Source organism: Labrus bergylta, chromosome 1, assembly GCF_963930695.1.
Source record: "Labrus bergylta chromosome 1, fLabBer1.1, whole genome shotgun sequence".
In the NCBI taxonomy this organism is placed as follows: domain Eukaryota; kingdom Metazoa; phylum Chordata; class Actinopteri; order Labriformes; family Labridae; genus Labrus; species Labrus bergylta.
Window position 1 is genome coordinate 37,812,268 of NC_089195.1, and position 12,962 is coordinate 37,825,229.

At 45.2% G+C, this 12,962-nt stretch overlaps 1 protein-coding gene across 3 annotated transcripts in view; it reads right to left on the reverse strand.

Annotated features, from left to right (window-relative positions):
* tpcn3 (two pore segment channel 3) overlaps positions 1-12,962 on the reverse strand; it is a 32,162-nt gene that overhangs the window by 7,277 nt on the left and 11,923 nt on the right. For all 3 annotated transcript variants that reach the window (XM_020659287.3, XM_020659286.3, XM_020659288.3), the window contains 10 exons: positions 12,698-12,814; positions 12,342-12,460; positions 9,915-10,016; positions 9,529-9,655; positions 7,230-7,437; positions 4,182-4,326; positions 3,780-3,965; positions 3,193-3,257; positions 870-957; positions 620-689 (listed from right to left, as the gene is read on the reverse strand). In XM_020659287.3, the coding sequence (XP_020514943.1) occupies positions 620-689; positions 870-957; positions 3,193-3,257; positions 3,780-3,965; positions 4,182-4,326; positions 7,230-7,437; positions 9,529-9,655; positions 9,915-10,016; positions 12,342-12,460; positions 12,698-12,814 (1,227 nt within the window). The remainder of the gene's footprint in view (positions 1-619; positions 690-869; positions 958-3,192; positions 3,258-3,779; positions 3,966-4,181; positions 4,327-7,229; positions 7,438-9,528; positions 9,656-9,914; positions 10,017-12,341; positions 12,461-12,697; positions 12,815-12,962) is intronic.

Sequence of the window (12,962 nt, forward strand, 5' to 3'; positions counted from 1 at the left end):
ACCAAAATTGGCGGCCAAAGTCCTGCACACTGTCTAAATCGTACTGTACGCACCAAAACTTTCCACATGTATTGACACTGTATAGGCAGTGTTGGCTCTGTTTCTTTGGGCATCTTTTGGGTAAAATCTGACTGACAATCTGCAGATGATCCGCTGATGAGTTATTGATCCGGGAAAGCCAAATCTGTGAATATCTTTATTGTTTCAGAAAACGACGTACTGCTCCATGTCCATGTGTCACGTTGGATTACACCGCTTTAGCCTACTAGCCTACTAGCCAACTGTTTCTTCAAAACAGCACCGTCCTCATTGCCTTGTAAATGACAAGATCCGGTCTCAGAAAATGAAACAACAGGCCTTTCTTTCATTTCTGTTTTCTAGTGATTTTATTTTTTGTTATATGAAATAGAAACTGAAAATCTAATCATTTTTTAAATTTCACCTATCCCTTTTTGACCATGAAACAGAAAAACACCTTGTATTTAAATTTTCATTTTTGTATTTTAAAACAAAAATCAAATAACCACTCGTTTTTTAATACCTGTTTCTGAAAGGAAAATCGAATGACCAAAAGATATACTGACTGTGATAGCTTCCTCTACTCTTTAAAACTACTCACAATGATGAGCTGTCCGAATGTGAGGATGGCCGGTCCGATCCTGATCAGCGTGTTGATGATTGTACGAAACCTAACAGGAAATACAGTCTTCATTGTTAGTGAAGATATAAGAAATATAAACTCAAACACATGGATGAACGGGACACGACACAAATGAGTCCTGATCCAAAAAAAGATGTCCTGTTTTTTTAATAAGAAGAGGTAACAGGTAACACATTCACTCTTTGATACTATCGACATCTCCACAAACCTTTTGATGCTGTCGACCACCCGGATCAGTCTGAGGACTCTCAGGATGAAGACAATGTCGAGGATCTGACGGCTGCTGTATCCCCCCGCTATGACATAAAACATCATGTCACAACACAGAATTATGACATGAACAATCAACAGGTGGATATTTAGAGATTTCTAACATCAGGTTACGTGGCACAAATCATAGAAAGCATCCAGCTTTTTAAAGGGGAACCTTTCATAAAATATACTTTACACATATCCTTTAACTTTACACAGAGATCCAGTTCACTGTGGATCCTTTAACTAAGCAGAGAGATCCAGTTCACTGTAGATCCTTCAACTTTACAGAGAGATCCAGTTCACTGTGGATCCTTTAACTAAGCACAGAGATCCAGTGCACTGTGGATCATTTAACTAAGCACAGAGATCCAGTTCACTGTGGATCTTTTAACTTTACTCAGAGATCCAGTTCACTGTGGATCCTTTAACTAAGCACAGAGATCCAGTTCACTGTAGATCCTTTAACTAAGCACAGAGATCCAGTTCACTGTAGATCCTTTAACTAAGCACAGGGATCCAGTTCACTGTGGATCTTTTAACTTTACTCAGAGATCCAGTTCACTGTGGATCCTTTAACTAAGCACAGGGATCCAGTTCACTGTAGATCCTTTAACTAAGCACAGAGATCCAGTTCACTGTAGATCCTTTAACTAAGCACAGGGATCCAGTTCACTGTAGATCCTTTAACTAAGCACAGAGATCCAGTTCACTGTGGATCCTTTAACTAAGCACAGAGATCCAGTTCACTGTAGATCCTTTAACTTTACACATAGATCCTTTAACTAAGCAGAGATCCAGTTCACTGTGGATCCTTTAACTAAGCACAGAGATCCAGTTCATTGTGGATCCTTTAACTTTACACAGAGATCCAGTTCACTGTAGATCTTTTAACTTTACACATAGATCCTTTAACTAAGCAGAGATCCAGTTCACTGTGGATCCTTTAACTAAGCACAGAGATCCAGTTCACTGTGGATCTTTTAACTAAGCACAGAGCTCAAGTTCACTGTGTATCCTTTAACTTTACACAGAGATCCAGTGCACTGTGGATCCTTTAACTTTATAGAGATCCAGTTCATTGTGGATCTTTTAACTTCACTCACAGATCCAGTTCACTGTGGATCCTTTAACTAAGCAGAGATCCAGTTCACTGTGGATCCTTTAACTAAGCACAGAGATCCAGTTCACTGTAGATCTTTTAACTTTACACATAGATCCTTTAACTAAGCAGAGATCCAGTTCACTGTGGATCCTTTAACTAAGCACAGAGATCCAGTTCACTGTGGATCTTTTAACTAAGCACAGAGCTCAAGTTCACTGTGTATCCTTTAACTTTACACAGAGATCCAGTGCACTGTGGATCCTTTAACTTTATAGAGATCCAGTTCATTGTGGATCTTTTAACTTCACTCACAGATCCAGTTCACTGTGGATCCTTTAACTAAGCAGAGATCCAGTTCACTGTGGATCCTTTAACTTTACAAATAGATCCAGTTCACTGTGGATCCTTTAACTAAGCACAGAGATCCAGTTCACTGTAGATCCTTTAACTTTACACAGAGATCCAGTTAGATGTGGATCCTTTAACTTTACACATAGATCCAGTTCACTGTGGATCCTTTAACTTTACTCAGAAATCCAGTTCACTGTAGATCCTTTAACTTTACAGAGATCCAGTTCAATGTGGATCCTTTAGCTTTACACAGAGATCCAGTTCACTGTGGATCCTTTAACTTTACTCAGAGATCCAGTTCACTGTGTATCCTTTAACTTTACACAGAGATCCAGTTCACTGTGGATCCTTTAACTTTACTCAGAGATCCAGTTCATTGTGGATCCTTTAACTTTACTCAGAGAATCAGTTCACTGTGGATCCTTTAACTTAGCACAGAGATCCAATTCACTGTGGATCCTTTAATTTAGCACAGAGATCCAGTTCAGTGTGATTTTTTGTAAGATGTATTTTGGTTTGTAAAAACATCAGAACATTAATAACATGCTTTGGAAACTCATAATTAGAGATGATGGACTGATGGTAAAAATGAAACATCAGAAATGATCATGCCTACTTCAAACAGGAGAGACAGACGGCTGTTTTCAATCTTCATTACTGAAATTGTTTAAATACTTTTCTAACTGTAGTCAATCATTTAATCCTTGAACTGTTTGTATATTTCATTTCACTCTGCTGATTCCAGCTGTGGTATTGGCCAGTTTCAAAGATGCACACTGAATCGGATTCAGACATTTGGAAAGAAATTAACCCAAACACGTACATGATTTAATGGCAGAGTTGATAATTGTAGCGATGAGAGCGGAGACGACAATGATTGTGTCGAACCTAAAAACACAAAACAAACATGTTAGATGGTGATGATGCTGAAAGCTTAACCAGGTGCAGCTTAGGACAGAGACGCACGTTTTATACTGCATCTGCATCGACGAATCAAAGCTTGAGACCAGAACTCCTTTTGGGTTTAAGACTCTGAAACTCTGAAAGCATTTTTATAAAGGAACTATAACTTTTGGACTGCAGCGTTCATTTCGAACCTCCTACGTTACCCAGAATCCTTTGTTGGTTTTGTACAAACCAAAGACCTGAGGTCCCAAACAGGACAGACATCCATACATTTCATGTTACTCCGTTTCCCCGTGATAAGTACATTTCAGTTGTTTTCTCCTGATCTCATCTAGTTGATCTCGTATTCTCGCGATAATAACGCAGCTGTGAAAACAAGTTAATCACAGTCGTTTTGTTGCGTTATCACCGGAGAGTAAGCATTGTTATTCTGCTGACCTTATTCAATTACAGGTAAAAGGTACAAACATTGTGACACTGATAGAGACGCCAATTCTTCCTCACCAGTTCCAGAAGTTGTGTCTGGAGAAAAACGCTCGGGGCTCGAACACGTACAACTTCAGCAGGATCTCCAGCAGGTACAGAGACAGGAACCCCCACTCTGAGTTGGCGATCATTGGGTTTTCCTCGTCCAGACCGATGAACACGGCGTTCACCAGGATGATTAGGTCGTACACGATGACAAACGCCCTGAAACACAGACACACACACTCAAAATAAAACTGCCAATTTTGTGTCTAATCTGACAAATCAGTTCTTTGTCATTCTCATTAATTTTTCTCATCATGATGCATGGAGTCTCCATAAGACCATTTGTACATAACATATGTGTCAATAATGAAACGACTGAAAATGCTTTAATTTCTTATTCTATTTTTCTGTCTAATAAAAATCTGTCCATCTCACCTGTGTTGGACGAGCCAGCAGATGAGGTGGCTGGGTGCTGACAGGTAAAGGGCGGGGCACAGGCTATGGAAGGGGTGTGGCCTGGACTTCAGCGTGATCACCTCGATGTTCAGCAGGTCGGCCAGCTGGACGAATGCCACCCTACCTGTCAATCAACCGACCGAGAGAAAAAATATCAAATCATAGATCATCGTCTTTCTGTTTGTAGAACAAGGGAAAACTCTCAGGTCTTTCCTGATGTGACCACTAGAGGGCAGCATGTTCCATATAAACAGGAATGTTTATCTGCTGCACTCAAGGAAGATTGACATGTTTTTAAACCTGGTGTCTCAAGGCCCTGACACACCAAGGAGACCGCCGGCCATTGATCCGTCTGTGAGCGGCCATCGCCCTAGTCTTTGCGATGTGTCCAGCTCAGTCACAACCCGTCAGCCCCAGTTGGCCTTTTATTGGCCGACTCTACATGTTGAATTGGCGTGAGCAAAACAAGAGAGCCAGTGCACGAGAAGAAATATGGAAGCGCCTCTTCTATTTTTGTTCCACGAATAAAAGATTAAGGGCTGACAATGCCAGCCCCATTTTCAACTTTTTATCAGACATTATTCTCCATTAGAAGTTTATTACGAGTGTTGAGCGACAGCCGTGAGAAAACTGTCTTCTCGTATCACAACAACAGTTTATTTATCTGCGTTCTTCCTCGTCCTCTTCAGGTTTCACCTTTTGGAATGACGATTACAGACTACTGCCCCCTGCTGGCATGGAGAGGTATTGACTCTCACGCATGTGCAGGACGTATGTGGTGGATGGCTGTCGGCTGTAGTCTTTGCGGTGTGTTCAAGTGAAACTTTTGGACGAGACAAAAGGCGTTGTGCTCCGACACCACAGGTGGCCTTCGTTGCCACTAGTTCTTCCCGTCTGCTCAATGTGTCAGGGCCTAAGGGTGAACAGTTACAGCTAATTGTGGATGTCCCTAGTAGATGTGTTCATCCTAACGTCTGCAGCGAGTAAACAGACTGCAACGTCTGCAGCAGGTAAACAGACTGCAACGTCTGCAGCAGGTAAACAGACTGTAACGTCTGCAGCAGGTAAACAGGCTGTAACGTCTGCAGCGGGTAAACAGGCTTTAACGTCTGCAGCGGGTAAACAGACTGTAGCGTCTGCAGCAGGTAAACAGGCTGTAACGTCTGCAGGTAAACAGGCTGTAACGTCTGCAGCTGGTAAACAGACTGTAACGTCTGCAGCGGGTAGGCAGACTGTAACGTCTGCAGCGGGTAAACAGACTGTAACGTCTGCAGCAGGTAAATAGGCTGTAACGTCTGCAGGTAAACAGGCTGTAACGTCTGCAGCTGGTAAACAGACTGTAACGTCTGCAGCGGGTAAACAGACTGTAACGTCTGCAGGTAAACAGACTGTAACGTCTGCAGCGGGTAAACAGACTGTAGCGTCTGCAGCAGGTAAACAGGCTGTAACGTCTGCAGGTAAACAGGCTGTAACGTCTGCAGCTGGTAAACAGACTGTAACGTCTGCAGCGGGTAGGCAGACTGTAACGTCTGCAGCGGGTAAACAGACTGTAACGTCTGCAGCAGGTAAACAGGCTGTAACGTCTGCAGGTAAACAGGCTGTAACGTCTGCAGCTGGTAAACAGACTGTAACGTCTGCAGCGGGTAAACAGACTGTAACGTCTGCAGCGGGTAAACAGACTGTAACGCCTGCAGCGGGTAAACAGACTGTAACATCTGCAGGTAAACAGACCGTAATGTCTGCAGCAGGTAAACAGACCGTAATGTCTGCAGCAGGTAAACCGACTGTAACGTCTGCAGGTAAACAGACCGTAATGTCTGCAGCAGGTAAACAGACCGTAATGTCTGCAGCAGGTAAACCGACTGTAACGTCTGCAGGTAAACAGACTGTAACGTCTGCAGTGGGTAAACAGACTGTAACGTCTGCAGTGGGTAAACAGACTGTAACGTCTGCAGGTAAACAGACTGTAACGTCTGCAGCAGGTAAACAGACCGTAACGTCTGCAGCAGGTAAACAGACCGTAACGTCTGCAGCCGGTAAACAGACTGTAACGTCTGCAGCGGGTAAACAGACTGTAACGTCTGCAGCGGGTAAACAGACTGTAACGTCTGCAGCGGGTAAACAGACTGTAACGCCTGCAGCGGGTAAACAGACTGTAACATCTGCAGGTAAACAGACCGTAATGTCTGCAGCAGGTAAACAGACCGTAATGTCTGCAGCAGGTAAACCGACTGTAACGTCTGCAGGTAAACAGACCGTAATGTCTGCAGCAGGTAAACCGACCGTAATGTCTGCAGCAGGTAAACCGACTGTAACGTCTGCAGGTAAACAGACTGTAACGTCTGCAGTGGGTAAACAGACTGTAACGTCTGCAGTGGGTAAACAGACTGTAACGTCTGCAGGTAAACAGACTGTAACGTCTGCAGCAGGTAAACAGACCGTAACGTCTGCAGCAGGTAAACAGACCGTAACGTCTGCAGCCGGTAAACAGACTGTAACGTCTGCAGCGGGTAAACAGACTGTAACGTCTGCAGGTAAACAGACTATAACGTCTGCAGCAGGTAAACAGACCGTAATGTCTGCAGCCGGTAAACAGACTGTAACGTCTGCAGGTAAACAGACCGTAACGTCTGCAGCAGGTAAACAGACTGTAACGTCTGCAGCGAGTAAACAGACTGTAACGTCTGCAGGTAAACAGACCGTAACGTCTGCAGCAGGTAAACAGACCGTAACGTCTGCAGCGAGTAAACAGACTGTAACGTCTGCAGGTAAACAGACCGTAACGTCTGCAGCAGGTAAACAGACTGTAACGTCTGCAGCGGGTAAACAGACCGTAACGTCTGCAGCAGGTAAACAGACTGTAACGTCTGCAGCGGGACAAGACAAGTATTCAGTCCCAAAATGTATTAATGCTGATTTTATTACTCAGTGTGTATGTATGTGTGTGTGTGTGTGTGTGTGTGTGTGTGTGTGTGTGTGTGTGTGTGTGTGTGTGTGTGTGTGTGTGTGTGTGTGTGTGTGTAGTACCGATGCAGCCCTGGTTCTTGTGGTCTGAGACGCTCCACAGCAGCTCTCGGTGGGCGTTGCTGATGTCAGGATGGACCAGTCTAACCACCTGATTCCAGTTCGCCTGGCTGACTACAGGCTCCGCCCCCTCCTGTCTCTGCTCCTGCAGCACTGCGAACGCTCGCACCATCTTGTGCCTTTTAGTCCTGACCAGCTGCCGTACCTCCTCCTGGTGGAGCCAGAGAAAAAGATGGAGAAATCAGAACCCTGTTTGCTAAGCACTTTTGGGTCAGGTCACTTTTGGCCTGACTCGCTGTCATGTCAACATTTTAAAGATTGTTTCTGTGTTTGAACTCCTGAGGTCCGTTTCAGAGAGCAGGTTTAGTTCAAACTCTGAGTCAGTTAACCCTGAAATGAGGGAAACTCTGGGTATTCTGTTTCAGAGGAAGGTCACTCAAACTCAAGAAAGAGGGGTAACTCCAGCCCATTCCAGAGAGGGAGGTAACTTTACCTCTGAGTCAGTTAGTCATCATATTACTGCATATGTCTATCTGTAAATCTCAGTCACTAACCACCTACTTTCCTGGGAGCTCTTGAGCCCCCTCCCGACCGGATTCTTGATGGACGGCTTCCTCCCCCCACCCCCTTGCTCCCTATCCCTCTTCCTGCATCTTATCCCATCTCTCCCCCTATCCCTTTCCAAGCCCGGCGCAGTCTAGGCCTGTGAAGGCAGTTTCGTCATGAGCTGGGGATCCGGCTGAAGAAACTGCTAGACCTGTCTGCTGCCTTCGACACAGTCACCCATCAACTCCTCCTATCCATGCTCTCTGAACAGCTCAGGAACTGCCCTCTGCTGGTTCGTGTCCTACCTCTCTGGGCGATACTTTAGAGTGTCGTGGAAGGGAGAAGTGTCCAAAGCTCACAGCTTATCCACAGGGGTACCTCAAGGGTCAGTGCTTGGTCCCCTTCTCTTCTCCATATACACAAGCTCACTTGGTTCAATAATCCACTCTCATGACTTCTCATACCACTGCTATGCTGACGATACCCAGCTCTTCCTGTCATTCCCACCAGACGATGTTACAGTCTCTACAAGAATCTCATCACGCCTTGCTGATATCTCTGAATGGATGAATGAACGCCACCTTCGACTCAATCTTTCAAAGACTGAGCTCCTTGTCATCCCAGCCAGTCCCTCTATGCAACCACAGATCAATATCCAGCTTGGAACAACCAAACTCATACCCACAAAATCTGCAGGAACCTGGGTGTCATGATTGATGACCAGCTAACTTTTAAGGTTCAAGTAGCCTCGATTGCCAGGTCATGTGGATTTGCCCTGAACAACATCAAGAAGATCAGACCTTACCTGTCAGAACACGCTACACAGCTCCTGGTACAGGCTCTTGTGATATCACACATCAACTATTGCAACTCTCTACTGGCAGGTCTTCCTACATGCACTATCAAACCCCTGCAGATGATACAAAATGCAACAGCACGACTGGTCTTCAAGCTTCCTAAAAGAGCACATGTCACTCCGCTGTTTATCTCCTTACACTGGCTCCCAGTTACTGCTCGCATCAAATTTAAAACTCTGCTGCTTGCTTACAAAACAGCGACAAAAACGTCTCCTTGCCTAAACTCTCTGATCCAGGTCTACACTCCCTCCCCCCACTACGCTCTGCCAATGAAAGGCGTCCAACCTTCATAACAGGGTCCTAAGAAGCTGATCCGGTGGTGGAATGAACTTCCAAACTCCATTCGATCTGCAGAGTCCCTCTGCACCTTTAAGAAAAAGCTAAAGACCCAGCTCTTTCATGAATACCTATTAACTTAATGATGATGGTCTCCATATTATTGATGATGATGATGGTAATGACGATTGTTTTTGTTTGATAACGATGACTTATAAGATGGTTTCTATACTGATTAGAGCTCTCAAGAACTGCCCTCAATGTTGTGCTTTGCCTCTGGTCACTTCCTGTCAGCACCTGTGTGTCCAATCGGACTCAAAGCTGATCGTTTGCTCTTACTCACATTGTTCCCTTTTTTCTAGATCCTTGCTTGTGTTGTTCTTACTCTCTGATGTATGTTGCTTTGGATAAAAGCGTCTGCTAAGTGAATTGTAGAATTGTAGGTGAGAGGACATTTAGTCTGTGTGTGTGAATACAGCTTTATGTTGGGGAGAAAGTTACATTCAAATACACTCTGAATATATCAATATATTTATCATTTTTAACAACAACTTCCTCCCTCCCAGCCGTCTAGGCTTGTGTGTGTGTGTCTGTGTGTGTGTGTCTGTGTCAGACTGTGGTACCTTCAGGTACTTCTTGTAGTTGTTGTAGACAACGGCGAGGAACACGGACATGAAGATGTAGGTGTTGATGAGGATGTAAAGGATGAAGAAGATAGCATAGAAGTAGCTGGCGTTGTACGCTGGCATCCTGCCAATGAGAAGAGATATCAATAATCAACATTTCTGACTCTGCTCAAAAGTGGACCATGAAACCAGGTGTGAAGTCTGAGACGTAAAAACAGACAGGCGGTCAAATACAGACTAAAATATTAATTCTTCGAAGAAAGGGTCATTAAACTTCAGACGTCTCCAATCTGTGAAGACAGCGTCATTCTTCTCTGCTTTTTCAGAAACAAAATGATCTGAAAATACATCAAAGACATGTTTTTCAGAATAAAAGGTCTTACATGACGTCAGGACTGTTGGCCGTTGTGACGAGGACGTAAAGGTCAAAGACGATCTCCATGTAGTTAGTGAAGTATGGAGCTCCGTCTGTCGTCTTCAGACCTCTAAGAAGACATGTTAAATAAACACACACACACACACACACTTATCAAACACTGTTTACCCAAGTTAAACTCTAACTCATCATCAATGTCCGTGTCCTCAGCCTCCAGACGTTACAGTCTGTTTACCTGCTGCAGACGCTACAGTCTGTTTACCTGCAGACGTTACAGTCTGTTTACCTGCTGCAGACGCTACAGTCTGTTTACCTGCAGACATTACAGTCTGTTTACCTGCTGCAGACATTACAGTCTGTTTACCTGCAGACATTACAGTCTGTTTACCTGCTGCAGACATTACAGTCTGCTGCAGACCTTACAGCCTGTTTACCTGCTGCAGACATTACAGCCCGTTTACCTGCTGTAGTCTGTTTACCTGCAGACGTTACAGTCTGTTTACCTGCTGCAGTCTGTTTACCTGCAGACGTTACAGTCTGTTTACCTGCAGACGTTACAGCCTGTTTACTCGCTGCAGATGTTACAGTCTGTTTACCCGCTGCAGACGTTACAGCCTGTTTACCCGCTGCAGACGTTACAGCCTGTTTACCCGCTGCAGACGTTACAGTCTGTTTACCCGCTGCAGACGTTACAGCCTGTTTACCCGCTGCAGACGTTACAGTCTGTTTACCTGCTGCAGACGTTACAGCCTGTTTACCTGCTGCAGACATTACAGTCCGTTTACCTGCAGACGTTACAGTCTGTTTACCTGCAGACGTTACAGTCCATTTACCTGCTGCAGACATTACAGTCTGCTGCAGACGTTACAGCCTGTTTACCTGCTGCAGTCTGTTTACCTGCAGACGTTACAGCCTGTTTACCTGCTGCAGACATTACAGCCTGTTTACCTGCTGCAGTCTGTTTACCTGCAGACGTTACAGTCTGTTTACCTGCTGCAGTCTGTTTACCTGCAGACGTTACAGTCTGTTTACCTGCTGCAGTCTGTTTACCTGCAGACGTTACAGTCTGTTTACCTGCTGCAGTCTGTTTACCTGCAGACGTTACAGTCTGTTTACCTGCAGACGTTACAGTCTGTTTACCTGCTGCAGTCTGTTTACCTGCAGACGTTACAGTCTGTTTACCTGCAGACGTTACAGTCTGTTTACCTGCAGACGTTACAGTCTGTTTACCTGCTGCAGTCTGTTTACCTGCAGACGTTACAGTCTGTTTACCTGCAGACGTTACAGCCTGTTTACCTGCTGCAGACATTACAGCCTGTTTACCTGCTGCAGTCTGTTTACCTGCAGACGTTACAGTCTGTTTACCTGCTGCAGTCTGTTTACCTGCAGACGTTACAGTCTGTTTACCTGCTGCAGACGTTACCGCCTGTTTACCTGCTGCAGACGTTACAGCCTGTTTACCTGCTGCAGACATTACAGTCCGTTTACCTGCAGACGTTACAGTCTGTTTACCTGCAGACGTTACAGTCCATTTACCTGCTGCAGACATTACAGTCTGCTGCAGACGTTACAGCCTGTTTACCTGCTGCAGTCTGTTTACCTGCAGACGTTACAGCCTGTTTACCTGCTGCAGACATTACAGCCTGTTTACCTGCTGCAGTCTGTTTACCTGCAGACGTTACAGTCTGTTTACCTGCTGCAGTCTGTTTACCTGCAGACGTTACAGTCTGTTTACCTGCTGCAATCTGTTTACCTGCAGACGTTACAGTCTGTTTACCTGCTGCAGTCTGTTTACCTGCAGACGTTACAGTCTGTTTACCTGCAGACGTTACAGTCTGTTTACCTGCTGCAGTCTGTTTACCTGCAGACGTTACAGTCTGTTTACCTGCAGACGTTACAGTATGTTTACCTGCAGACGTTACAGTCTGTTTACCTGCAGACGTTACAGTCTGTTTACCTGCTGCAGTCTGTTTACCTGCAGACGTTACAGTCTGTTTACCTGCTGCAGTCTGTTTACCTGCAGACGTTACAGTCTGTTTATCTGCAGACGTTACAGCCTGTTTACCTGCTGCAGACATTACAGCCTGTTTACCTGCTGCAGTCTGTTTACCTGCAGACGTTACAGTCTGTTTACCTGCTGCAGTCTGTTTACCTGCAGACGTTACAGTCTGTTTACCTGCAGACGTTACAGTCTGTTTACCTGCAGACGTTACAGTCTGTTTACCTGCTGCAGACGTTACAGTCTGTTTACCTGCAGACGTTACAGTCTGTTTACCTGCTGCAGACGTTACAGTCTGTTTACCCGCAGACATTACAGTCTGTTTACCGGCTGCAGACGTTACAGCCTGTTTACCCGCTGCAGACGTCAGAGTGAAGGAAGACAAACTGCGTACCTTTCGAGTACAGAAAGGTTAGACTGTAAACGTGTTCTCACCGTTTTCCGAGCAGTTTGAGCGCCATGAGGGAGAAGATGAGGACGCTGAACATGAAGAGCAGGAAGACGTAGAAGATCTGAGGCAGAGCGTTCCGGATGCTTCTGAACGCTCTGCGGAGCTGAACACAAACAACAGAGACAGAGATTGAGAAGGGTCTGAAGCTGGTCATCCTCCCTGAGGACGCACGCACGCACGCACGCACGCACGCACGCACGCACGCACGCACGCACGCACGCACGCACGCACGCACGCACGCACACCCTTATGGGACTCATAAAAAAATAAAAGAAGGTAAACTTGACTGCAGCCTCAGGCAGGTAAGACATGTGAGACAGGTGAGACAGGTGGTCGTTACCTGCCGCCCCTCTGTGACGTTGACCAATAGCAGCGGGCGCAGGACTCTGGACCAGCGGACACCGTAACAGCTAGCAGCTTTCAGCGCTCCGTAGATGATGATGTCGACCAGAGTAAGCTGGAAGACAAAAAAAACATTTAAATTCTGTTTTAATTAAGTTCAAAGGTTTTAAAAAGGAAAAAGGATAAATATTGAGTTAGTGACGTTTAAGGCATGTTCGTCACCACGGCAACACAACTGGAAATCCTCGGCACCCATTACTAGG